Below are 26,243 nucleotides of genomic sequence, written 5' to 3'. Positions count from 1 at the left end.
AGACAGAAAAGAAGAGATATATATATATATATATATATATATATATATATATATATATATTGCTTGATATATGGGCATGCAGGCATTTGTCGATCATGATCTCTGTGAGAGCTAGACTCTACGTAGGGGACTGAATTATTATATATAAGGAGATGATGATCATGCATGCACTTCGTGTGCTTTAAGCAAAGAGAGGTGCATAAGCACCCGAAAACAAGAATATTATTGGCGGGCGGTGCATGGTGACTTAATTCATGGTGGGCTGGCCGGTATGGGGATGTATGTATTGGCAATTTGGCAGCCATATTGTCACGTACGTACGTTGACGGTCGATCGCTGCTTTTCATTCCCTTCTTGCCTACGTTAGTGCACCGAAAACCTTTGAAATTCTCCTACATCTCAACCAACCCACGTCCTAACTCCTATATAGTGCATGCATTCCTCCTTAATCATTGCTTTGAGCTCGGAGGGCGCGTGATTTACTGAAAACCCTAGCTACCTATCAATTCCCCCCTCTTTTTTTTTTTTTTTTTGCCTATTTTATTTATCCACATTACAATTAATTAATTGCTAGAAATCGGGTCTTCCTAGCTTCCCGCCGTTCCCGGCCTTTACTCCAATCTGCTGTAAGAATATTAACCTGCATCTATATTCTATCTTCATTTTCTACTCACGCTGCAGTAAGAAATCTTTAGCTAGATCTTTGCACAACACAAAAACATATGTATATATATATATATATATATATATATATATATATATATATATATATATATATATATATATGGGGCGGGTTATGAGTCATAGAATATAAAAGAAAGATTTTATTATCAAGTCGGTATATAAAACACGTTTACGAAAATACTTACATTATCTAATTTGATTTATAAAATATACATTTTAAAATTTAAATAATCAAATCTTACCATTTAAATTATATGGATATATATACTCTACACATGAACTTAAAAATAGAATAATTCAATATAAAAACATATATAACATTTACATAGGCATTTGATAGTTATAAATTCGGATGGTTTCTCCATTTATTATAGCTCATTTGGATCGATACACCCTATAATTAATTATATATTAAACTATATATAGTCCCAGCCAAAAACCATAAATTCAATCTATGCCCTGATCACGTACTGAAGAAGTGATTAAAGGAAAAATAAAAAATAAAAAATAAAAGTCTAACGTAGACGTTTAATTATATCATTTCAAAGTTGAAAGTTCGGCGCAGCTTTGCTTACCTTTATGATGTTTTACATGGAAACTAATTAACGTGCATTTCAAATTCTATAAATACCACCTCAAAACCGTTCAACTCCCCCACCACTACAATCCTTAACTCCTTATTCAACTCCCTAACTCTCTCTTCTCTCTCTCTCTCTCTCTCTCTCTCTCTCTCTCTCTCTCTAGATCTGTGAAACAGGAACACAAACAAGCACATTTTCATCCTAAACCAAAATGGCAAAGTACCATATGAGAAGCTGTCCTCTCCTTCTTTCACTTCTCTCTATCCTATTCTATTCCTCCATCGTCTTGGCTGCTCCCGTGACTACTTACAGTGTGGTCAGTTTGGGAGCCAAAGCAGATGGAAAGACGGACTCAACCCAGGCCTTCATTTCTGCATGGACAAAAGCTTGTGCCTCGGTAAATCCAGCCGTCATTTACGTGCCGGCCGGGAGATTTGATCTTGGCAAGGTGGTTTTCAACGGGCCATGCAAGAACAGTGCCATCGGGATACGCATCGATGGCACGCTCGTGGCGCCATCGGACTACAGCGTTCTGGGAAATGAAGGAAACTGGCTGTTGTTCGAGCACGTTGACGGGGTTACGATATCTGGAGGGATTCTTGATGGGCAAGGCACCGGCTTGTGGGACTGCAAGTCCTCAGGCAAGAGTTGCCCCAGCGGAGCAACGGTACGCTAATGAATGTCAATGTTGCCCCATGCAGTACCTTTTATTTTATTTCCAGTTTAATTTTCGAAAACTAGCTAGAGGTAGCTATCAGTGATCAATGCAGTACTCATGATTTGAGTTGCAAACTTCGTGGTTAATATTAATTATATATATACATAAAAATGTAAATGTACTTAAGAAACACTTACTTTTCGACATGATGTCAGTTATTAATATGTACTAAAAATCTTGAAATTTAAAATTCAAAATTTGAGATTTTAAAAAAAAATTAACAAAATAATTCTTGTAAGTAAAATATAAGCAAAACTATAATTACATGCACGTAGCACTACTCACACACACACACATATATATATATGTATGAATCTATGATGGTTGACGAAGCTAGGGCTATATATGTCTTTTCACTACAACGAGTACTGTTGCATCCTGGGTCAGTTTCCATATATGCTGACAAGTGTCAAAGTGGTCATTAGATAACGATATCTACATATAATACATGCATGATTATGTGCATGTGCAGTACTAATTAATTTGGTTAATTAAAGAGATATGGTTCATTTTCTAGGCATGCAGCAAATTGGGTGGATTCACCAGTGAAAAGTACTGCCTTTATATACATATATATATATATATATATATTTATATTTATGGCTTGGAGGGATAATATTATTTTTCAACAAACTAAAATAACAAATGGATTCCTTGATCCACTGATGCAATGCACGACAAGCCAAGTTCCAAGGACATGATCGTAGAGACAGACGATAGTACTTGGGAATAATCCCATGTTCTCGAGTAATAAATTATTTATTTTCATGTATCTATATATATAATCTATATATTCTTGGAGTTTTGCATGCAATTTCAGCAAAGCATGCTTTAGTACTAATTACCGGAATGCCAAAAGCCTAGCTTGTGCTTAGGCCTTTATTGCCTGCATCAACGGTCCACATTTTTAATATTTTAATTAACAGTCCTGAGAGCTAGCCTGAACGTACGCCAACGGCCCATGTTTCTTTCGTTTTTTTGTTACAAAGTCGGATAACCCTTATCCTCGATTTTCATAATCATTATTAATAATTGCATCTTTTTAATTATTATGTGTATACAAGCAGACACTGGAATTTTCGAACTCAAAAAACATCGTGGTCAGTAGGTTGACCTCCCTAAACAGCCAGATGTTCCACATCGTCGTCAACGGGTGCCAGAACGTGAAAATGCAAGGTGTCGAAGTCACCGCCTCCGGCGACAGCCCAAACACCGACGGCATTCACGTTCAGTTATCATCAGACGTCACCATCCTCAGCTCCAAAATCCGGACCGGTGATGATTGCATCTCAATTGGCCCCGGTGCCACTAACTTGTGGATTGAGAACGTTGCATGTGGACCTGGCCATGGAATCAGGTATTTATTATTATTATTGTTATTATTTTATCTAAGATTAGATATGGTATTCACATTCTCCTGGTAATTAATGCATTATTATTATATGCGGGTATGATGCTAAAGTGGGCATGGGATTTTTTTATTCTAACTGGTGCAGCATTGGGAGTCTGGGCAAGGACCTGCAAGAGGTTGGTGTGCAGAACGTGACAGTTAAAACAGTTACTTTTACCGGCACTCAGAATGGGGTGAGGATTAAGACTTGGGGAAGGCCCAGCAATGGGTTTGCCAGGAACATTCTCTTCCAACATGCCATTATGGTGGATGTCCAGAATCCCATTCTAATCGATCAAAATTACTGCCCAGACAACAAAGGTTGCCCTGGCCAGGTAAGATATTGAAATCCATGCTGTCTGACCTAATTAAGACAGCCCAATTAGTTCCTTTTGAAGATCCCAAAATCATGTTTGTTCAAAGTTTGGCTCCATTTCTGAAAATCTTAGCTTGATTTTTTTAACAGGTTTCTGGTGTAAAAATTAGTGATGTGACATACCAGGACATCCATGGAACATCGGCCACAGAAGTTGCTGTGAAATTTGATTGTAGTTCAAAGAATCCATGCTCCAGAATAAGATTGGAGGATGTGAAGCTAACTTACAAGAATCAAGCCGCTCAGGTTTCATGTACCCATGCTGCAGGAACATCTTCTGGTGCAGTCCAGCCCTCGGGTTGCTTGTAGTCGGGGAAGATACAAACCCAGTTAGAATAAATATAAGCATAGAAAAGATCGATTGATGTTTTATCCTTGGATTTTATAGCGTGGTATACGGTCATCAGGCCATTGAATAATGTAAGTTTGTCGATCGTTGCTTGAGCCTGCGGCGTCGCTAGCCCATTGGGCTTCCTTGGAGCCTGGCCTTGCAGTGATCAGCAATTAATATAGTCCAAAAAGTTCAAAACCCATTCTCTGGGTGTTTGCATGATGATTGATCATGAATAGCTGTAACTTGTAAGAGATATATGGAATGATTTTGCTAAATGGATTGGTTTGAGATTTGTGGGAATTTGAAAGCAATTGGTATATATTAATGAGATTGCAATGATATTAATACAATCAAATTTCACATTTGTCTTTTGAATTTTATTGTAATTTGGAGATAAAACGCAGCTACAGATTATTATTATTATTATTATTATTATTATTATTATTTTTATACATTTGGGAGAAGGGATTTCGAACTGTCTTTGTTTAAAATTTAAATTCATCTTAATTTATCATTATAATTTTTTAAAATCTTAACATAAAATATAATAAATAATTTAATTTTTTTAAATCTTAAAATAGTAATAATATTAAAAAATAATATTTTATTATATCATCTCAGCTAGTTAAACATCAGCCTAAAACTCTACTTTGATGGCTGAAGGTTATGCCGCCGCATGCCTTTTGTGCAGTAACAGTCAACAGATCACTAAAGCGCTCGTTTGTTTTAAGAGATAATATGAGATGAGATGAGATTAAAATTAAAAAATTAAATAAAATATTATTAGAATATATTTTTTAATATTATTTTTATTTTAAAATTTGAAAAAATTAAATTATTTATTTTATTTTATGTAAAAATTTAAAAAAATTATAATAATAAAATAAGATGAGATATTTTCTAAAAATAATCGAGTCTTAAATTGGATGCGGCAAATACTGTACTCTTTAAGGAATAAGACAAACAAGACAAGTACCAAATTCCATCGGTGACGTATACTATGACGCTAGTTTCATGTTAATACGTAAGCACTTACCCAAATCTAAGGTGATCTTATCTTTGTGCAACAACATATGTTCTCTACACCACATGATCAGCCTCACCAACAGTACTATATACCCAGCGACCACATTAATTCGCACACTAAAAAAAAAAAAAAAAGGATCGAGACAGATGTCCGTATTGCACCTGACTATATAGCTAGATATGGAATTAGGTCAATGATTATCAGCTAGGAAAGGTATGTTCTTCTAGGCGGCACGTAACGTTGTTGTTTATAAAAAGATGAATTCGAAGATTAACGAAGTTTCAGGTATCTATAAATAGGTCCTGTGGTCCATTACAAGCAACAATTCCTACACTCTGATCAAGTGAGCAATTAAAGAAGCTAGAGAGACTTTAATTCATCTAAATATATATAGCAAAAATGGCGCCGAGAGTTGGAGATGAAGTGAGCAACAAGCAGGTGATGTTCAGGGACTATGTCACTGGCTATCCCAAGGAATCGGACATGTTTCTGACCACTGGTACCATAAAGTTGAAGGTTCCTCAAGGTTCAGACGCAGTTTTGGTGAAGAACATTTACTTATCCTGCGATCCTCTCATGCAGTTCTTTATGAGGAAAGCCGTAGGTCTAACCGGATATGATAGATACACCCCTGGCTGTGTACGTAAGACAATATTAATTATTCATTTTACTTATTTTTGGGTTAAAATGCTCATTTATTTTGGTTCCTTTCATCTGATCATGTGTATATGTAAATTGAGGCTTGAGCGCCTTATATACCTGGCTACAAGTGTTTGTTTTCCATGAAAATTTGCAGCCAATATTCGGGTATGGTGTGGCTAAAGTTCTGGATTCTGGGAATCCAGAATTCAAAGCAGGTGACCTGGTATGGGGACTACCGGATGGGAAGAGTACAGCCTGATAACGAAAACTGAAAGCCTGATTAAAATCCAGCACACTGATGTACCTCTTTCCTACTACACTGGAATTCTTGGTGAGCCCCATTATAAGGAATATCAAACAAAATGTTACACGAAGGGACCATGCATTAATTAATTATATATGTTGTTTCCTTGGAACTCGATCCTTTTCTTTTGTAATGTTTTGATGTTAGATTTTATGAGCCATGTTGCTTAAGTACTAACTAAATAATAATTCAATTTAATGCTGATCCCTATCAACGGCCTGTGCATGTATATATTTACTCTTTCTTAAATTCACCCATGATCGATATTAGGCATGCCTGGGATGACCTCGTACGCTGGGTTCTATGAGGTTGGTGCCCAAAGAAAGGAGAATATGTGTTCGTTTCAGCAGCATCTGGCGCAGTTGGCCAGCTTATTGGACAATTCGCAAAACTGGAGGGTTGTTATGTTGTTGGAAGTGCTGGAAGTAAAGAAAAGGTATACATACATACATATATATATATATATAGATCATGCATGATGCAATTATTTTGTTTCCTTTTTATTTAACTATTATGAAATTTGCAAGAGCCCTGCATCCTTAAAATTAATGAAGACTACTGAGATCTTCTGCATGCATTACGTACGTACTCATGAATCAGGTTGATCTCTTGAAGAATAAACTTGGGTTCGATGAGGCTTTCAATTACAGGGAGGAGCATGACTTGAACGCAGCTTTGAAAAGGTCAGCAATATCTATCCAACATAGTTAATTTGCATATACATATAAAACATCAAGTTGAGGTTATAATTAATTAATTGTCACGGATCGACTCACCGCAGTACTGCATGCCTGCAGGTATTTTCCTGAAGGCATTGACGTATACTTTGAGCATGTTGGGGGCGAAATGCTTGATGCAGTGCTGCTAAACATGAGGCACTTTGGTCGCATTGCAGTGTGCGGAATGATCTCACAATACAACCTTGATGAGCCTCAAGGCATTAAAAACTTAATGCACATTGGGTTCAAGTGGATCCACATGCAAGGATACACGCATCGCAACTACTATCACCTATATCCCAAGTTCCTGGACACTGTACTGCCTTTCATCAGAGAAAACAAGATAGTGTATGTGGAAGACGTAGCAGAAGGCCTTGAGAATGGTCCAGCTGCCCTTGTTGGCCTTTTCAGTGGTCGTAACTTTGGAAAACAAGTAGTTGCAGTCGCTCCAGAATGATATCATGCCACGCATTCATTGTCTATGACTGACTATGTGGGTCACATGAGCGGTTGGGCAAAATAAGGATAAAATTTAGTTTGATTACTATCCTTATAATCTTATTCTAGAGATTTGGCTTTGTATTTATCATAAGATTATCCTATCTCATTATAAATAATGTGTCTTATATATATATATATATATATATATATATGCTTTGTATTTGACTTATTTATGAATAAAAGTATGTGCTTTAATTTGCTGCATCATGCGGCACGTAATGTAACTAGATATAGATCAGGCCTTGCATGGCCTCCAATTATATATTACCTGCAAACGACATTCTAGTTCTCGTTTTCTTTCTCCAAATTCAACTCCCAGTTTCTGGGTGTCCAGAATAGGCAGGGGGTGGGTCAGACCATCTGCATTTGGAGCCTCCAAAGGCTCTAAATTAGCAAAGTGTTACGAGTTCGATCGGTAATAGAGGTGTTGGTGGGGAATTAGATGCATGCTGGTATTTATGGCAGCCAAATCCTGCCAAGACTACGATATAGATCATGATGTTGATAAGGTTCTTCTTACTCTACTTCCTCTGTTTTTATATATATATATATATATATATATATACATATATGTATATATATATATATGTCTTTGTGCTTGTCTGAGGATATCAAAACTATATGTTTATATGGGTTTATACAGTTTGGGAAAAAATAAAAAAGATAATATGGGAATTAAGGTGGACATTATACAATGCTTGATTTTCTTCCCTTTTTTTGGAAGAAAATAAATTTTGATATATATATATATATATATGATTAAAATTTTCATATGTATGTGAAGAGAGATCAATATGTTATGTACATTGATGTTGTGGGGGCTAGATTGACAGGATTTTAACAATTTTTCAAGCTAAGTGACTAGTTTTAACACATTTGAAATTAGAAATCTTTTGATCCCTTTGTTGGAGACGCAGTGCTTACAAAGATTCTAACAGAACATGTTAGAATACCTTTTAGCAAAAATTAAATGTGTCAATTTGAATTTATGATTATCTTTTAAACATTTTATTATTTAGATTCATACTCACATTCGCACGTGTATATTTCAATACTCACATTCGTACGTGTATATTTTAATATTTAAAATTATTTCCAACGGGAGCCTACTGCCACTTAATTCCTCGAGACGACCTTAAAAGTCTTGTTATTAGGATCATTTATCAAAATTGAAGGGAAAAATGAACCCTTATTTGTCAAATTCAATTCCTATAGTTTCTTAACTTCTTTTCACCCAAAGAAAAAAAAAAAAAAAAAATCCTTTTACATTATTGATGGGCCTAACCAAATTAGCCCGGCCCAAGTTAAAACTTGAACTTGTTTTCTCTTTGATTTTTTGTCGGTGGAATGGTTTGTGGGTCCCTATATTCATCCCGACAAATCCAGCCTGTGTAGTTCTCTTACTTAAACTCCGAACACCTTCTTCCCAGATCTACCGTCCAACCCTCGGACTTGCACGCTCTTTAATTACTACTCGGGTCCACTCTTCTTCTCTACAAAGAATCTGTTCTGCAGACAAAGAAGAGAAAAAGACTTCCGATCCGACACCGCAAGACCTTCCTTTTTTCTTCTCCTTCATTCCTTCCTTCGATCTCGCCATTGCTTTGCAACCAGAGAATTCAACCCGACCCAATACAGCAAGACGCGGAGTCACGCAGTGAAGATGAAGGGAAGAGACATTGTGGCAGTTCTGGGATTGATGTTGGTGGTGGCAGTGGTGGTGAATGTCGCGGAAGGAGATCCGGACACGGTAACGAAGGTGAAGATGGTGAAAGGTAAGAAGATGTGTGACAAAGGGTGGGAGTGCAAGGGCTGGTCCATTTACTGTTGCAACGATACCATCACCGACTATTTCCAGACCTACCAATTCGAGAATCTCTTCTCGAAGCGGAACTCTCCCGTCGCTCACGCCGTCGGCTTCTGGGACTACAAGTCCTTCATCACAGCCGCCTCCCTCTTCGAACACCTTGGCTTCGGTACCACCGGTCTTAAGACCTTGAAGATGAAGGAGATCGCAGCCTTCCTCGCCCACGTCGGCAGCAAGACTTCTTGTAAGTACAGTAACTATATACCCTTTCTCTCTTTCTTCTAGTATACAATGGGTTTTGAGGGGATTCGGTTATCAGGGTTTTCTGGTTTTCTAAGCTAGCTTTCCGGGTGGGATGCTGCCAATTATTCTAATGTAGTGGCTCAGATCTTGCTGTTCAGTGTAGAACTGAATGAGATACAATCAATTAAGGAAAAATAGACCATTTAAGAAACTACTAGCTGGTAGAATTTTCCTTTTAGTAATAGAAAATGTTGTTTAAGTGTCTGGAACATTTTTTGTTTTTTCGTATAGTTTGATTGATGGAAAAATTGTACATATAATTGGGGTTCTCTCTCTAGGCGGTTATGGAGTGGCGACAGGAGGACCCTTCGCCTGGGGGCTTTGCTTCAACAGGGAAATGAGTCCCAGCCAGTCATACTGCGACGACTCCTACAAATACACCTACCCTTGTGCTCCCGGAGCCGAATACTATGGCCGTGGTGCCTTGCCTATCTACTGGTCTGTTAACTTTCTATATTTCATAACCAAGCCTTCTGTTTTTCTTCTCTTTTCTCTTGATTTTCTCCGTTGTTTCATTTGTTTTTCGCCTCAAGCTTTCAGTTTTTTGCAGTTTATAAAGGATTCTTGTCATGTGAAGAAGCGATGTAAAGCTCTTCAATATTACTTCATGATGATATAGTATTTGTCTCGTACATAAATTTTAGAATTATCATGAATGATTGAAGCATCTTTTGCTAGATAACCGACTTATACAATTGGTAGGATCATTTTACAGGTCAAACATTATGCTTGATTTCGCTCTTTGCCGCTGTTCCCTCCGTCCCTCCCTTCTCCCCCCTCCACCGGGATTTCATAGATATATGTGCTAACTTAGAAAAACTAATGATAATTGGTTTATTAACACTTGCAAAGATTATGCTTAGACTTGCTTTTATACTTACTAAAAAAAAAAAAAAGATTATGCTTATAGCGTTTTTGGTGGTGCTGTTATCATAGGAACTACAACTACGGTGCAGCTGGGGAGGCTTTGAAAGAAGACCTGCTGAACCACCCAGAATATATTGAGCAGAATGCTACCCTTGCTTTCGAGGCCGCAATTTGGCGGTGGATGACCCCGATCAAAAAGTCACAGCCATCAGCCCATGATGCCTTTGTTGGCAACTGGAAACCGACCAAGAACGATACTTTGTCTAAGCGCGGTCCTGGTTTTGGCACCACAATGAACATTCTTTACGGGGACTTTCTTTGTGGGAAGGGTGATGTTGATTCCATGAACAACATCATTTCCCATTACCTGTATTACCTTGACCTTATGGGTGTTGGCCGAGAGGAAGCAGGGCCGCATGAGGTGCTCTCTTGTGCTGAGCAGGTTGCATTTAACCCTGCAACCTCTCCCAGCACCGCGTCTTCTTGAGCTCTATATGATATGGCTAGGTAGCCTATTTGATTGTTGGATAATATATTCCTTTCCAAAGGGGGACCAGAAATAAAAAGAGTTGGCAAAGATGGATGCTATACCCAGGTCAGTTGTAATGTGTGGAATGATTTCTCACTGCACTTTGTTATTGCTGTGTAGATTTTGAGACCCATTTGTTTTTATGAAGCATACTATATATTGTGCAATCGATGTACTTGTGAACCATCTTCTTGTTACGTTTTTTTTTTTTTTTTTTTTTTTCCAATTACAGAAGTTGTAAAGTGAAGATATGTTTTATTGAGACATGCTCTATTGTCCTAGTCTGTGATTTCTTTGGTAAATCTCTTTGTTGTGTTTAGGACATTGATCTTTGTTTTGTACTGCCAGTGTTGTCCCGAGAACTGCTACCTTCTACACGCATTCGTTTTAGATTGCAATACATAATTACTGAATGTCGGCAACTGAGATTATTATGTTTGAAGGAGGAAATATGGATGCAAAGGCTCAACTGTTTGGGGCCCAATAGACCTCTACTGCACTGAAACTCTTCATTCAGCAACAAAGTCCTGGCCTCCCTCAAATGGGTCAAAATATGGTGGAGATTCAAATCTGTTTTATTTTACAGAGTACATTAGAAAAGGGGTAAAAAACAAACAAAGGTAGATCCAATTGTACCCTTATAGTTGGGTACCTTCTTCCAAATTTATAAAAAACATAATAATAATTAAAAAAAAAAAAAAAACCTAGATGTCAATTATTTGTCTGAAATAAAATAAGTCTCCACAACTTTGCGATGTTTACTCTCAAATGATTATTTAGAAGAGACGATTGCCGCAGGGAACCTAACGCAAAGGGGATTGGACATATGCCCAATTGGCTGCCGGTCGGTAGTCAATTATTTACAAAGATTCCCACAGCAAGAGATGAGATGTGCATGGAAACATAGAGAACTATGAATAAACAAACAGTTAAAGCGGTACCATATGCTTTTGAGGTGAAACCAGCATCCAATAAGCAACTGTCACATTAATAATGTAAAAAAAAAAATTCTATGAGGATCACTCCATCAGATTTTTCTCCAAAGTATCCTAAACATATTTTCAGTCTAACATGTCGTTATCCACCCACCAGATGTACCCACTCACCAGACGTTGCGGCTTGCCTTTTGATATTCTCCACCAATCGCCGCCACCTGGCAGCTCGACGCAGCCACCCAATCTGAAGCCAACCAGTTTCACACAAGGCAGTTAGCCACCACCCACAACCACCACATAGTCCTACACCATCGACAGCCACCACGCAGTTTGACGCAGGCACCACCGTTGTCCTCCATGGTTTGTTTTTTGTGTTTTCATGGTTTGTTTTTTTGAAGATGCATTGTTTTGAAAAAAAGAAACTCTCCCATTTTCGTAGAAAGTGCTTGTGAATTAATTGGCAAAATACATCTAGATTGTCAAAATTGTAGTTCTTTAATAGTGTATTTTACTAATAATTATTGCTTTTGTTGAATTGTGGAGCCTGAATTTCATACAAACCTGGAATTCACAGCGTCAAAATCCGATGAAGTTCACAGCTCCAACGTTGATGTGTTCACGGTGTTGAGTGGCAGCGGATTTGATGAGTGAGTGAGAGAGAGAGAGATGACTCAGATGAGGGTGAGGGAGGGATTGGGTTTCGAGGGTGAAGGATGTCTGCTTCAGTGCGGTGCATCCCATTCCTAATCTAATGGGTGGGCTACATGGCCTTAGTCTATTGGAGGTTGTTCTCAGCCCCACATCTGACGTACCGCTCAAAAGATATTCTCATAAACAAATCATCCTTCAGACAACAAAGATTTACATATTACATAAAACATCTCGTTTTTCGGTCGCAAGCGTTATTATTTTCATGATCCAGTCAAATCATCCTTCATTTAATGTGCTTTTAAGTTTTATGGTTGCTATGTTTTTTTTTTTAAATTGAATATTTGTTCCATTTTTATCTTATTTTTATTTCTCAACTCATCTCTTCTAATCTAATTATTATAATTTTTTAAAATTTTTATACAAAATAAAATAAATAATTTATTTTTTCAAATCTCAAAATAAAAATAATATTAAAAAAATATTTTATTTAATTTTTAATTTTAATCTCAACTCATCTCATCTAATCTACGAAAATAAACGAGTGATAAACTCTCTCATTCAAAAACATATGATTTGGTTGATTTCACAAGATTTTTTGTTATACGTGTGAATATTTTTAGAGCATTAAATGTTCAATATATTCTACAGAGTTTATTTTAATTATGATTATTTCTCTCGCTCAAGCTCTTATATTTTGGACGATAATTTAAGAGATTTTGATATTTTTTTAAAATTAAAACATCTAAGAGCTTCATTGATCATGAAACACATTTTTGAACCAAAATAATTGAGTGAATACAATGGTGATCACATTCTACATCAATAAAGTCCTGACCTAATATTAAAGCTTTCTTTGCTAAGTTATGTGTAGCTCCGTTGGAGTCCCTCTTTAGATTGTGAACCTCTCTATCTAGCATTACTGTCAAGCGTTCCTCTTTAAATGAACAGAAAATCTCCTGTTAAGCAAACCGACGTGGTGAAGATATCTTCTATTTTTCCTAAACACTGGCCACTGAACTCATTTGGAACACTCTGGCAAGAACCAGCAGCAAAAACGTGGATTGCTATATTATTTATGTTAATGAGAGAGTGTAGAATAAAAATGGAATAATCGTTAGGAGAGCAAATAAAAGGTAAATATTTTGAATGACATATATAATTAAAAAGAGAAAAATGCATAACAAAGTAGATTTACATTTATCCATCCAAGCTTTTGCTGTCGTTTTTCTCCGTGGAAAAAAAAAAAAAAAACCAATTTCTAATGTTCCAAACGAGTTAGGACTAGCTTATAATTTTTTATAGGAAATTTGCTGTTATTTTTTTGTAGAATCTAGTTATATAGAAGTTTTACGCTTTACATATCATTTAAAAATATATGATTTTATTTTTTTATTTTTGTATTTTTTATTTTATATTTCATAAAATGCGAGGATAAAATGATAAAATCACATATTTTTAAGTGGTGTACAGAAATATGAGGCTTATATTTAGGCTGGGTTTAAATGTTGAACTGAGTTAAATTAATATGATAAAATATTGTTAAAATATTATTTTTTAATATTATTATTATTTTGAAATTTGAAAAAGTTGAATTGTTTATTATATTTTGTGTTGAATTTTAAAAAAATTATAATAATAAATTAAGATGAGTTGAGATGACTTTAAAAATCAAATGAAGTAGTAAGATAGTAACTCTATCACTATCCTATATATATATATTATATATATTCACATATTATTAGATTATAATAATGAGTTGAGATGAATTTAATTTAATTTAATTTCCAATCGTCCCCTTAGATTTTTTTTTTTTGGTAACAGGACCCAAGCCATGCCGCACCTACCGTTAAATTGTTCGAATACATTTCTACAATTTGTAAAGCATTAATTCATCAGGGTCCCATATAAATAGACCCAGACAAAAGATCAAGGAAGGGAATTAATAGACGGCATTCACGTCTGTTAATAAAGTAAAAGCTATCGAGAAAAGAAAAAAATATGACTAATAAAGACCACCACAATTGCAAACTACACTCAGGCTTGAGGCTCCCTTCTTCGTTCATCTCCTGCTAGCTCCTTCACATTGTATCAAGGGAAAATATTTGCCGGCCAGGAAATCCCTCCCACACCCTCATTGGTTTCACCGCTTCTACTCCTCCAGCCTCTAATATATCACACTCGTTGGCCTGTAAGCTCGCTGCTCTCTAATCTCCCTCTCACCCTTGTTGGTTTCTCCGCTTCTAAGTCCACACACACGCACCATCGGTATATAATCTGGTGTTTCAACTTGCAGAGAGTTCGGCAATGGCGAGTGGCGGTGTTGGCAAGGAAGTACTGAGAAACAAGCAGGTGATGTTGAGGGACTATGTCAGTAATGGTTTTCCCAAGGAGTCGGACATGTACGTGACCACCAATACCGTAAAGCTGAATGTTCCTGAAGGTTCTAATGGTGTTCTAGTGAAAAACCTCTACTTGTCCTGCGATCCCTACATGCGTGGCCGAATGAAGCCACCCACTCAACCCAGTTACATGGGCTCCTTCACACCCGGTTCGGTCAGTACTATCTCCGATCTGCCCGGTTTGGATACTCTGAATACCTTGATATACATGAATAGCAGGAGAGTAATTTGAATTGAGATATTTTATTGAGAGGAGAGATAAAAATTTGAATTATAAAATTAAAAAATTTTAAAAAATTATATTATCTTTTGTATTTTGTTTGGAAATTTAGAAAAATTGGATGATGTAATAATTAGAAAAAAAGTTAAAAATTTAAAATTGAAAAATGTTTTGTGTTTGAGTAATATTTGATAATAGTTGTATTGTCTAACGGACCTTTAGGAGATGTTTGAGAATGAGATGAGATGAAAATTTTGAGAATAATAATAAGATAGTTTATAAATAGTAATGAGATAGTTTAAGTTAAAAATTTATTAGTTTTTAAAAAATGAAAGAGAAAAAGTTAAATAAAAAATATTCTAAAGTGAAAATATTATTAAAATAAAATTTTTTAATATTATTTTATTTTGAGATCTAAGAAATTTGATTTTTTTTTTATTTTTTATTTGAAATTTTGTAAAGTTATAATAATTAGTTTGAAAAAATTGTAATGATTAGTTTGAAAATGTGTGTTTAAATAATATTTAGAAATGAGATGAAATGAGAGGGGATGAAATAGAAATTATTTTCAAGCATCTCCTTAATCTCTCTCTATTATTCTCTTTGGGAGTTTTGTGATTCGTTCAAGAAATTCTTTGTTTCCTATTTTCAGGGGAATATAGAACTGGCTTAGGGATTGAACCACAGTTCTTCCTGTTTGTCTGAATATGAAAAAACCAATAACCAAAAAAAAGTCTCTAAATTCTGAAGTAACAATTCTGTTTTAAAAAATAGTCTTTAACACAATTATTGATTAAAAGAATATTTTTTTTTTGGTATTTTTGAGCCCACGATTATAAGATGCTGTGATTGAATTAAAGTGAACAAAATATATTTTTTATCATAATTGTGTATGAGTAGTAACGTTATCATTGTTTTTCTGTTTTTATTGGTTGCACCAATTGTTTTATTTTTCGCATAATCTTAAGCCACGTTTGGTTAGCCAATATAGATGAGATGTTTTCATCTCAACTGTACCGTACAATAGTTTTTCCTATCCAGACATACTATATTTCAACTTAAAATTTTAAAACATTCACTTAAATGAACAGTAAAATACTAACAGTGAACAGTATATAAACAGTAAAAATTGATTGTGAACCGTGCACTTTTCCGCTCTCTAATTAATAATGGGACCCGCATCTTTTTCAAATCCCAAAAATTAAAAACTATTTCATCTCATTGTACTATCTAAATATATTTTTTTTACAAACTATTTCATCTCAATTCAAAAATTTCATATTATTCAAAATATCTCGTCACATCTTATTTAAACTGGGTAACTAAACGGGGCTTGGTCCTTTTGTAAAAGCTATGATACCAGTCCTTGCCCGTTCATCAAAGTCCCCATTTTTAGTGGGTGTGGGTTTGGCTATAGCTTTACCCTTTTTTTTTTTGGAAACATAGAAACCTTCATTTCATCAAACTCTATGTCCTTCAGCCATTGAAAGATACTGGATACATGGATTTATATTGTCAATGTCTATTAGTTCAGTACAAAAACAGACAGCTTCTTTAGCCAGTCTGCGTGCCACATTTTCTGCTCCTCATTTGACATGTTTAATTTGCCATCTGGATACCAATCTTTAATGCCTAGTTACAAGTGGTGATACAATACTAAAACCTAGAGTGATATATTCAAACATGTTGGAGATCTTTGTCAGCTAGAAGCTTTATGCCATGTCAAGTCGCAAGTTATGTACTTGGATTTAAAACCTCCATGTTGATCCTCTGCAGCCCATTAGCGGACTTGGAGTGGCTAAAGTTTTGGATTCTGGGCATCCAAACTTCAAGAGAGGGGACTTGATCTGGGGGTTAACCGGATGGGAAGAATATAGTCTCATCACAGTAACTGAGTCCCTGTTTAAAATTCACAATACCAATGTGCCTCTTTCATACTATACTGGAATTCTCGGTAAGCTTAATGGTTTCAGGTTCCCACTTCTAACTTTGTTTTGTCTAGATGTTTGGTGTGCTAAAACTGGAGAAAAAGTTGAAGATTTTCATCCTCTGTTGATATACATAAAAGTAATGCTTTATGCAATGCTAAGGAAACTCGTTGTGTAACACCCCAATGCAAAGTCCAAACTACATAATCTATATTTCAAAATGACTAGTCAATGATACAATTGAGTCCTATTAGAACCTTATAAAAAGCAAAAACTTCTTATTCCCAAGCAATGTGAGATCTCATACACTATCTACCTTGATCCTTATCTTATCCTTATCATATGGGGTATCACACATTGAGTTTATTAGGCCCTATTGTCGGTGTTTACTCTTAAGTCACCTCCTTATAGTTATGGTGCTGTACATGTAGGAATAGCTGGTATTTTATGAATTTGATATCATTTTCCCCTAAAACATGTTGCCCGTGGGGGCTCTGACGCATGGGAACAAGTACGAGAGGAGTTGAAAACATTCAAATGGACATTTCATAATCCTGATTGTGAATGTTAATATTGTGGTCACAATGGTCTGAAAACCAGCATATTATTGCTATATTTAACTGTTTAGGTGAGCTATAGTTGGCTTTCACAACACCTATCAATCTCATGCACCTCAAGATTTCGATATGGTTTGCTGAAAAGAATCCTATGCACCTCTATATTTTGAGAATGCAATACAATAGTCAAATATTTGTCTAAAACATATGTAACAACACAGAGAAAGTGCGAACCACATCTGCACTGTAATTTCAAAAAGTCTGGTCAATTTGAACCATCCCTAAAATCACTTACAAAGCCCATAAGTTGGTCATATTCCCAATGTCGGACTGGGGTGTTACAACATTACTTGTTTGCAATTGAAGTTTTTGGTGAGTATAGGTATAAAACTGATCCATTGCATTTTGGAATTTTGTACACATATACCTTGTTAGATGTCAGGCATCGTGGCTGACGACCAGAAGTTATTCTGAAGACTCTAGCCATTCTTTGGTAATTAGTACCATAATAGATAGCTTATAGCAAGCAATTTTGGTGGGCATTTTTTAGTATGCTATACATTTTTTGGTACTGAAAGCTCGTCTAACATATTCATTAAATGTAGGAATGCCTGGTATGACTGCTTATGCTGGATTTTATGAGGTTTGCTCTCCCAAGAAAGGAGAGTATGTCTTCATTTCAGCAGCTTCTGGTGCAGTTGGTCAGCTGGTTGGGCAGTTTGCAAAGCTTTTGGGCTGCTATGTTGTTGGAAGTGCCGGAAGCAAAGAAAAGGTGAGGATGCTCATGATGAGTGCTCAATATGTCAATTTAATTAGTGTAAATACCTTCAATTTTCTGTTGAAAACAAGTGGAATTGAGTCTTGCGTTATTCATTTCAAGACATGTATAATAATTCTCCTTTATTTACCGGATAATAAGTTCAGAGCTACAAAGGTGTTATGCCATTCTCATTATTTTAAAAATAATCTCATGAACCTGTATGTTTTAAGACAATTAATGCTTCTGAATTTTATATGGGAGTGGTCACATCTGATACATAATCTTCATGTCAAAATTGACTTTGTATCCATTTCCACTAGTCATCAAATAACTGAAAACCGATTAACATTTCTTTTTATCTGATTTTGTTGCTTTCCTCAATCCTCTCTGCACATAAGGTTGATTTGCTGAAGAACAAGTTCGGGTTTGATGAGGCTTTCAACTACAAAGAAGAGCCTGACTTGAGTGCAGCTCTAAAAAGGTTAGTGATAATCTGCGTGCAAATCAGAATATATAAAAATATCATTTTAAGTTGATAGAGTAGTAAGCTTTGGATGGACATCACTGCATGGAGAAAGAGGATATAATTTTATATTTCATAGTTTCAAGATTATTTAAAGAAACACTGTTTGGATAGTTGATCATTACTTTGATTTTCAATGCCATAAACTACTGCCCTTTATTAGAAACAGCAGGATGCTCAAATCTGCCCCCCTTCCTTCCAGGTATTTCCCAGAAGGTATTGATATTTATTTTGAGAATGTTGGGGGAAAGATGCTTGATGCGGTGCTAGTCAACATGAGGATCAATTGCCGCATTGCTGTGTGTGGGATGATCTCACAGTACAGCCTTGAGCAGTCAGAAGGTGTGCACAATTTAATGAATTTGATTCTGAAACAGGCCAGAATGGAAGGATTTATGGTTCCTAATTACTATCATAAGTATCCTGAGTTTCTGAACTTGGTGCTGCCTTACATCAAAGAAGCGAAGATAGTATACGTGGAAGACATAGCTGAAGGCCTCGAGAGTGGCCCGGCGGCTCTGGTAGGACTCTTCACTGGCCGGAATGTTGGAAAACAGGTAGTGGTGGTTGCTCGTGAATGAATGACTTGGAGTGCTTCAACTTCTTATATATGAGACCAATTATATTCATAAAATGAGTAAAAATATTATTACTTTTTTATATGTAAGCTGATGTAGTAAGTATTCACATAAGTGGTATGTCAATAAATAGACTTATTCATAGTAGAATTCACCTAATAAAATATTGAAAAATTCTTCTCATTAGTCACTATTTACTACTTCACACCTCACACATATGAAAAAAAAAACTACAGATATGAAGTGTGAGAGTGAATAGTGGCTGATGCATAGCATTTCTCTAAAATATTATTACACTTGCAAATAAATTTATTCATAATTAAACATGAAATCTATTGTGACACTAGTGTGCACGTGAATTGTGTTTCCTCAGTAAATGTAGCCCGATTATGTATAGGTCCGATGAGTCCCTAATAGATCATAATAGTATAACAATGTGAAGTTTATAATAGATCCTCACATGCTTGAAATAAAACTGTTGTCTGAATGAGAATCACACTCAAAAAGCAACCTCAGAAGATGAGTGCCGGATGGTGGCTTGAGGAGCTGGCGACGGTGAGGTGAGCCGGTGAGGGACAGAGTAGAAGGGATTGAAAATTCCAGTGAAGGCTCGGGAGAAAGAAAAAAAAAAGAACTCGAGAGTGTCTGACCGTTGTAAGGAAAAAGGAAAGAATAAAATAGTCATTTGGTCGATCTACTGTAGCTCAAAGTCAAATTTATTTAGACTTGCCTAATTCAATGCAATGTTTTTTTAACAAATATTTGGCTTGGATTGAAGATGGCTAGTCCAATACTAGTGCTCTAATACAATACGCTTCAACAAATTATATAATTGACTCACGAGAGGGTTGAGATGAGCGAGCTTCTATTTTATTTAAGAGAAATGTTTTATTTACAAATAGATTCTATAAAAATAAACCCATAAACTTATACATCTTGATGTGATACGTTAGATTGTAAAATTTTTTTTATTGTAAAATAAATCTAACGTGTCCTATGAAATCATAATAGTTTGTGTATTTACTTTTATGTGATCTATTTGTCACTATTTTAGAATCTAAGAAATCCCATTATAGCCTTTTTGTTATAGTAAATTGGCTCATCAAATCTTCTATTGAACATAGATCTTAAACCTTGTAAATACTTTTTTTTTTTTTTTTTCTGTCATCTATATATTAAGAAAAATTCTATACACTACCACTATATAAGATGTAGTGATAAATGTACTACATCTTACATAATGGGATAAGAGTGTGGTGTATAATATTATTTATATATTAATTATAATTCATCGCTTATCATTGTTGTGTGTTCTCCTTTATCTGATCACCATTCAGAAAATCATCGCCATATCCAAAAAATGATGTCAGGAGTATATATATATACTTTATGAAGACTTGTATCCATGCACTCTATCCACCAAACAGAATTCAGGTTATATGTATTTGTATTGTTGTGTGGTCGGGCGGCATTATAATATATATGCCATAGTACTACATCGTCGTTGTCGTCCACAAAGCCAAATAGATTGGACATTGGACACTTTCATCTATCGGTTTCATCGTTCCCAACCCCCACGGGCCATGCCTGTCTCCTGCATACACTACTCTTCCCTCCCCATAAATATATACACACACATTACAGGGAGGATAAGAAGGATCAGAGGTGGGAGATCACAGTTAAGAAAAATGGCGATTGTGGGTGGATCAGAGGAAGCAGCAGTTGTAGTGAGGAACAAGCAGGTGATATTGAGAGAGTACGTGCCGGCGTCTGGCTTTCCAAAAGAATCGGACATGTGCGTGACCACCACCGGCACCATAAAGCTGAAGCTTCCTGATCAAGCTGGTTCCGACGGCGTTTTAGTGAAGAACCTCTACTTGTCCTGTGATCCCTCCCAGCGAAGCCGCATGACCAAGTACGAACCTTCCACCCATTTCGTCTCCTTCCAGCCCGGTTTGGTGAGTCTCAACGTACTCACAATCTCATTCACCCTTTTTGTCTTTTTGAAGTTCTCGTTTGGAGTTTCACCGATAACAAATGAAAATTGAAATCAACGTTGTTGAATGCGTGTCGATGTGATCAACATTGTTTGACATTGAAGCTGGCATGCAGCCAATCAGAGGATACGGAGTGGCTGAAGTTTTGGATTCTGGGCACCCAAACTTTGAGAAAGGCGACTTGGTCTGGGGAATAACCGGGTGGGAAGAATATAGCGTCCTTGCAAAACCAGCAGCAGACACATTGACTAAAATCCAACACACTGATGTTCCTCTTTCCTACTATACTGGAATCCTTGGTAATTAAGCTTCTTCTCCATTTATTTCTCTGATAGATGCTAGAAAAGGAATAGATATTACGATATTCTATATTTTGGTTTGGCCAAATCCAATGTATCCCGACCATTTTATTAAGATACTTAAAAAGGGAGTATATTCAAAAGAATCTGAACTGAGTTTTCTCATATTGCTGTTAAGTTTTCTAAGATTAATATGATGTCTGAGTTGATTCCCAGATCTCTAGAATGCAATAATATGATCTCTGTGATGTGTAGGTATGCCTGGTATGACTGCTTATGTTGGATTTTATGAGATTTGCTCTCCAAAGAAAGGACAGTACGTCTTCATTTCAGCTGCTTCAGGAGCAGTTGGTCAGCTTGTTGGTCAGTTTGCAAAGTTGCAGGGTTGCTATGTTGTTGGGAGTGCTGGTAGCAAAGAAAAGGTGTGCATAATAATGTTAGATAGATAGTTGATTGAGTTAACAGAGTGAGCAACCTCATTAACTCGAGCTTCTTCTTAATTTTCTGTGTCTTGTTTTTACTCTCATCGATCATCTGTCCAACAAAAGGTGGATCTTCTGAAAAACAAGTTTGGGTTTGACGACGGTTTCAATTATAAAGAAGAGCCTGACTTGAATGCAGCTTTGAAAAGGTCAGTGGCAGAGTACACTTCTTTCCTAATATTCAACCAAATTAAGCAATGTATGCTATAATATTGTTATCATTCTTTGCAGATACTTCCCCGAAGGCATTGACATTTACTGGGAGAATGTTGGGGGAAAGATGCTGGATGCAGTGCTACTAAACATGAAGATTGGCGGCCGCATTGCCGTGTGCGGGATGATCTCACAGTACAACCTCGGCGGCCAGGCCGAAGGCGTTCACAATCTAATGTATCTGGTTGCAAAACGTGTCCGCGTAGAAGGCTTCCTGGTTCCCGATTACGACCATCTTTATCCCAAGTTTTTGGAGTTGGTTCTGCCTTACATCAAGGAAGGAAAGATTGTATACGTTGAAGACAAAGCACAAGGCCTGGAGAGTGGGCCGGCGGCTCTAGTTGGACTCTTTACAGGCCGCAATGTTGGAAAACAAGTTGTGGTGGTTGCTCCAGAGTGACTTGATAATTTCTTCATGTTCCTCGTAATTCCCCTTAAGGCTAGCTAGGGATAAACTAAAGCCCATGGCCATGGATGAACAAAATCAAGCCCCGTTAAAAGGACGCCGTTTTTGTTTTTTTTTTTTTTTTTTAAATGATAAAATTGCACAAAGAATCAAAGGTGCAAATGCAATCCGTACTATAATTGCGTCGTTACGTGTTTAGAATGTGTTTAGAACGAGGAGTGATATTTGTAAATTCCACTTTCTTTTAAAAAGAATATTGCAACTTATATACTTTAGAACTATATTTAATATTACATATAAGATTAAATAATTTTTTAGTTTAAAATTTTTAATCTTTTATTGATGGAAAAACTCTTAGGTCTCGTTTGTTTTTAAGAAACATTTCATTTCATCTCATTTCATCATTACAATTTTTTCAAATCTTCACACAAAATAAAATAAATAATTCAACTTTTTTAAATTTTAAAACAAAAATAATATTAAAAAATATATTCTAATAATATTTTATTTAACATTTTAATTTTAATCTCGTTTCATCTCATCTCTTTTCTCAAAACAAACAAATCCTTGGTTGGCCTCCAAGTATGACAAACTAAAAAAAAAAAACTATTTTGAGAAATAATTTGATGGGGATTGCGTTTGATTTGGTTTGGAAGTCCAATCACATAGTCATTCCGTCAACTGGCCAGTAAAGACGTAAAAAGCGTGGATGAAGGCGATTGATTGGCCATTAATCATTCCATGTCTATTATTTTTGGGACGGACGCTGATCTTTAGTGGGAGACACGTGTTAACACACAGCACGTGCGAGATCTTGGTTTTTTAAGTTTCATTTTTAAACATAATTCATCTCAATTCATTATTATAATTTTTTTAAATTTTAATATAAAATATAATAAATAATTTAATTTTTTTAAATTTTAAAATAATAATAATAATAATAATAATAAATATTATTTTAATATTATTTTATCAATTTAATTTAACTCAATTCAATTCACTTATCATGTAAACGTACCTTGGATTTTAGAGATATGCGTTCACTTTTAAGGCTAAAGTACGTAAGAATAACTGAAGATGATGATCGGAGAAAGACTTCAATGTTTAAAATGGTTATGCAAAACGGCCACATGTTTTCCTCGAGCCCCGCGCATGCATGCATGCATGGTTTTGGAATTTCTCTCTTCCTTTTTATGTTAAAGTTAGGTCGTCGGTTCTATTCGTGGCATCTTTTTACTTTGCTTAAATATTAAGAAAACATATTTTTTAATGTTTAAGAAAAATAAAAATAAAAATGCATCAATCTAGGCATTCTATCGGCAGTCCTATCGGCCATCATAAAAATAATGTTAGATATTTCGATTGTAAAAGTTGTGTACTTTTTTTTAAAAAATTAATTTTAAAATTTTATTTTTAGGTGTCTTATAGTTTTTATATTTTAAAAAAATAAGATACAGGACTTACATATTTTAAAACTGTATAAATTATTTTTTATTAGATAAATCAAGCCAACTTTAAATTGCTATTGACATGAATCAAAAGAATTTGTATTTTTTGCTATTTTGTGTGGCATCATATTCAATGTTGTAAATTTAGTTTCGATAATCATTTTGGTTTAAGAATTATAACATAATATTTTAGTATTCATGCATTCCAATTGACTGTTTCAAGATTAGTATATATAAATATATACATATCTACTCTATTATAATAAGTGACTATCTAATTGTGAATAGTAATTTTTCTTATTTTTTTGTTAACTTTTCTTGCTTTTTCATTAAGTTTGTTAAGTCTTATTTTAGCAAAAGGTCTTAAAATTCTTGATCATTTGACGTGTAGCTCCCTTGTAGAATTTAATAAATAATCTTATTTTACCAAAAGGTCCTTAAGACCCTTGACCATTTGACGTGTAGCTCATTTGTAGAATTTTATGATGGATCATGTTTTACTAAAAGACCTTTAATAGCCACACATGAATTGACGTCTTTTTTATATGTCTTTTTTGTTCTGACAGTATACCAATTTTCCTTTCTTTTTGTTTTAATTATTTTTAAATAAAAAAATTAAAATGATTTTACTCTTTAGAATAGAAACGCTTTAGAGCATTCTCATTATAAAATTCAACTTTAAGTAAATTTAACTAATAAAATACTTAAAACACTCAAATATAATATTAATTATTAATTTAATTAGAATATAATTATTATTAATATTAATATTGAATATTATTAATTTGATTAGAATATAATTATTATTAATATTTTGATTAGTAGAACTATAAAATGAAATAAAAATTAAAATTAAAAAAATTATTAAATTAATAATATTTTATTATTATATAGAGAGTAAATAGATAATCCAACATAGATGCAGACTAATACTTTTACTTTGCTGAAGTTTAGATTTTTTTTAATCTTTATTTTTTATATTTCTTTAATCTTATATTTTCTTTTTTTAAACAAATAAGTTACTGATTTTTTTATTTATTTTTATTTAAATTATTATGTCATGTGTATCTCGAGACTAATGCACCTTAAACCATTCCTAGTGCGTATAATATATATATATATATATATATATATATATATATATATATATATATGTTGGAGTTGGAACGGAATTCAAAACTGCAACCATATTAGGTTGTTACGGTCATTAAGCTTTACATAAACCAAAATCTTGAATAAAATTAAAATGTTGTAGATTATCCATTATATTTTTATTAATTTGATAGAGTCCTTTGATTAGGGAAAATATTAGTTAGACCTATAAAAGTAATCTATAAAAGTCATCGATTGATTTTTTTTTTTTTTACTTAATAGTTAAGAAAATAAATATTAAGGAATTGAGATTTTTTTATTTTCTAAAAATATATAAAAATAATAAATAAATAAAAAGAAGAAAAAAATAAATAAAAAATGCATTTACAGTTGAATTATTACGTTGAATTATCAGTTATGTAGCACTGCCCATTGATGAGAGGTCGCTGCCTTCGTCATCGAGGTAAGTCTATAGCAATATCCCTCTAATCTAATTACCACATTATTTTTTAAATTTTCACATTAAAAAAGACCCACCTACTTCATCTGTACAATTAAATCTGTCGAACTCTGGATGTATTTGCTTTTTCTTTATTATCTATAAAAGTAGCAGTCAACTTGATGATGATTAAAAAAAAAAAAAAAAAAAAAACAGGTCGCTGCCTTCATGAATTCCTCACCTGCCTTTTTGGGACGCTTCAATTGGTTGGTGAACTCTGCTGTCTCCCTAAATGCGGGACCACTCTAACCCTTAAAATACTATTTTTACTATTGATTTCTATCGCTAGTCTTTATTGTTGTAATTTTTTTTTATTTAATAATTAAATAAGTTTTTTTAATAATATTATAAATTTTTTTTAAAAATGTTTAAATATATTAAAAAATACATGTAAAAAAATAAAAAATATATATATATTCAAAACCACTCGCAGGAGCTCTCAATGGTAGGAGTTAGGAGTAGCACTGCTCAACC

General features: G+C 34.7%; 4 protein-coding genes and 1 pseudogene across 4 annotated transcripts; all 5 read left to right on the top strand.

The window, feature by feature from the left end:
• The first annotated feature begins 1,350 nt into the window (after positions 1-1,350).
• LOC121246060 (polygalacturonase-like) lies at positions 1,351-4,401 on the top strand. The gene is made up of 4 exons (XM_041144043.1): positions 1,351-1,932; positions 3,051-3,340; positions 3,480-3,708; positions 3,840-4,401. The coding sequence occupies exons 1-4, from the start codon at positions 1,477-1,479 to the stop codon at positions 4,056-4,058; spliced, it is 1,194 nt and encodes a 397-aa protein (XP_040999977.1). The 5' UTR covers positions 1,351-1,476; the 3' UTR covers positions 4,059-4,401.
• Positions 4,402-5,431: 1,030 nt separating this feature from the next.
• LOC121246061 lies at positions 5,432-7,247 on the top strand (annotated as a pseudogene).
• Positions 7,248-8,715: 1,468 nt separating this feature from the next.
• Positions 8,716-10,951, top strand: LOC121246059 (chitinase-like protein 1). Its single transcript, XM_041144042.1, has 3 exons — positions 8,716-9,327; positions 9,665-9,824; positions 10,323-10,951. Exons 1-3 carry the CDS (start codon positions 8,940-8,942, stop codon positions 10,738-10,740), a joined length of 966 nt encoding a protein of 321 aa, XP_040999976.1. The 5' UTR covers positions 8,716-8,939; the 3' UTR covers positions 10,741-10,951.
• A 3,543-nt stretch (positions 10,952-14,494) lies between these two features.
• Positions 14,495-19,409, top strand: LOC121246058 (2-alkenal reductase (NADP(+)-dependent)-like). The gene is made up of 5 exons (XM_041144041.1): positions 14,495-14,921; positions 16,764-16,941; positions 18,078-18,244; positions 18,631-18,713; positions 18,958-19,409. Exons 1-5 carry the CDS (start codon positions 14,673-14,675, stop codon positions 19,334-19,336), a joined length of 1,056 nt encoding a protein of 351 aa, XP_040999975.1. The 5' UTR covers positions 14,495-14,672; the 3' UTR covers positions 19,337-19,409.
• Positions 19,410-20,867: 1,458 nt separating this feature from the next.
• On the top strand, positions 20,868-22,886 carry LOC121246041 (2-alkenal reductase (NADP(+)-dependent)-like). Its single transcript, XM_041144018.1, has 5 exons — positions 20,868-21,291; positions 21,446-21,629; positions 21,885-22,051; positions 22,178-22,260; positions 22,343-22,886. Exons 1-5 carry the CDS (start codon positions 20,917-20,919, stop codon positions 22,722-22,724), a joined length of 1,191 nt encoding a protein of 396 aa, XP_040999952.1. The 5' UTR covers positions 20,868-20,916; the 3' UTR covers positions 22,725-22,886.
• Positions 22,887-26,243: the final 3,357 nt, after the last annotated feature.

This window comes from Juglans microcarpa x Juglans regia, chromosome 1S, assembly GCF_004785595.1.
Source record: "Juglans microcarpa x Juglans regia isolate MS1-56 chromosome 1S, Jm3101_v1.0, whole genome shotgun sequence".
NCBI lineage: Eukaryota > Viridiplantae > Streptophyta > Magnoliopsida > Fagales > Juglandaceae > Juglans > Juglans microcarpa x Juglans regia.
Note: the sequence above shows the minus strand (reverse complement) of the source record. Positions and strands in the feature narration are given on the sequence as shown.

Excerpts from the sequence above, each read along its gene's own strand:
- LOC121246060 (XM_041144043.1), top strand. The coding sequence starts at position 1,477 with ATGGCAAAGTACCATATGAGAAGCTGTCCTCTCCTTCTTTCACTTCTC. Across the intron at positions 3,341-3,479 it reads GGACCTGGCCATGGAATCAG|CATTGGGAGTCTGGGCAAGG; the intron begins GTATTTATTATT and ends TAACTGGTGCAG. Across the intron at positions 3,709-3,839 it reads ACAAAGGTTGCCCTGGCCAG|GTTTCTGGTGTAAAAATTAG; the intron begins GTAAGATATTGA and ends TTTTTTTAACAG.
- LOC121246041 (XM_041144018.1), top strand. The coding sequence starts at position 20,917 with ATGCCTGTCTCCTGCATACACTACTCTTCCCTCCCCATAAATATATAC. Across the intron at positions 21,630-21,884 it reads CTACTATACTGGAATCCTTG|GTATGCCTGGTATGACTGCT; the intron begins GTAATTAAGCTT and ends TGTGATGTGTAG. Across the intron at positions 22,052-22,177 it reads GTGCTGGTAGCAAAGAAAAG|GTGGATCTTCTGAAAAACAA; the intron begins GTGTGCATAATA and ends GTCCAACAAAAG.
- LOC121246058 (XM_041144041.1), top strand. The coding sequence starts at position 14,673 with ATGGCGAGTGGCGGTGTTGGCAAGGAAGTACTGAGAAACAAGCAGGTG. Across the intron at positions 14,922-16,763 it reads GCTCCTTCACACCCGGTTCG|CCCATTAGCGGACTTGGAGT; the intron begins GTCAGTACTATC and ends GATCCTCTGCAG. Across the intron at positions 18,714-18,957 it reads TTGAGTGCAGCTCTAAAAAG|GTATTTCCCAGAAGGTATTG; the intron begins GTTAGTGATAAT and ends CCTTCCTTCCAG.
- LOC121246059 (XM_041144042.1), top strand. The coding sequence starts at position 8,940 with ATGAAGGGAAGAGACATTGTGGCAGTTCTGGGATTGATGTTGGTGGTG. Across the intron at positions 9,328-9,664 it reads CGTCGGCAGCAAGACTTCTT|GCGGTTATGGAGTGGCGACA; the intron begins GTAAGTACAGTA and ends TTCTCTCTCTAG. Across the intron at positions 9,825-10,322 it reads GGTGCCTTGCCTATCTACTG|GAACTACAACTACGGTGCAG; the intron begins GTCTGTTAACTT and ends CTGTTATCATAG.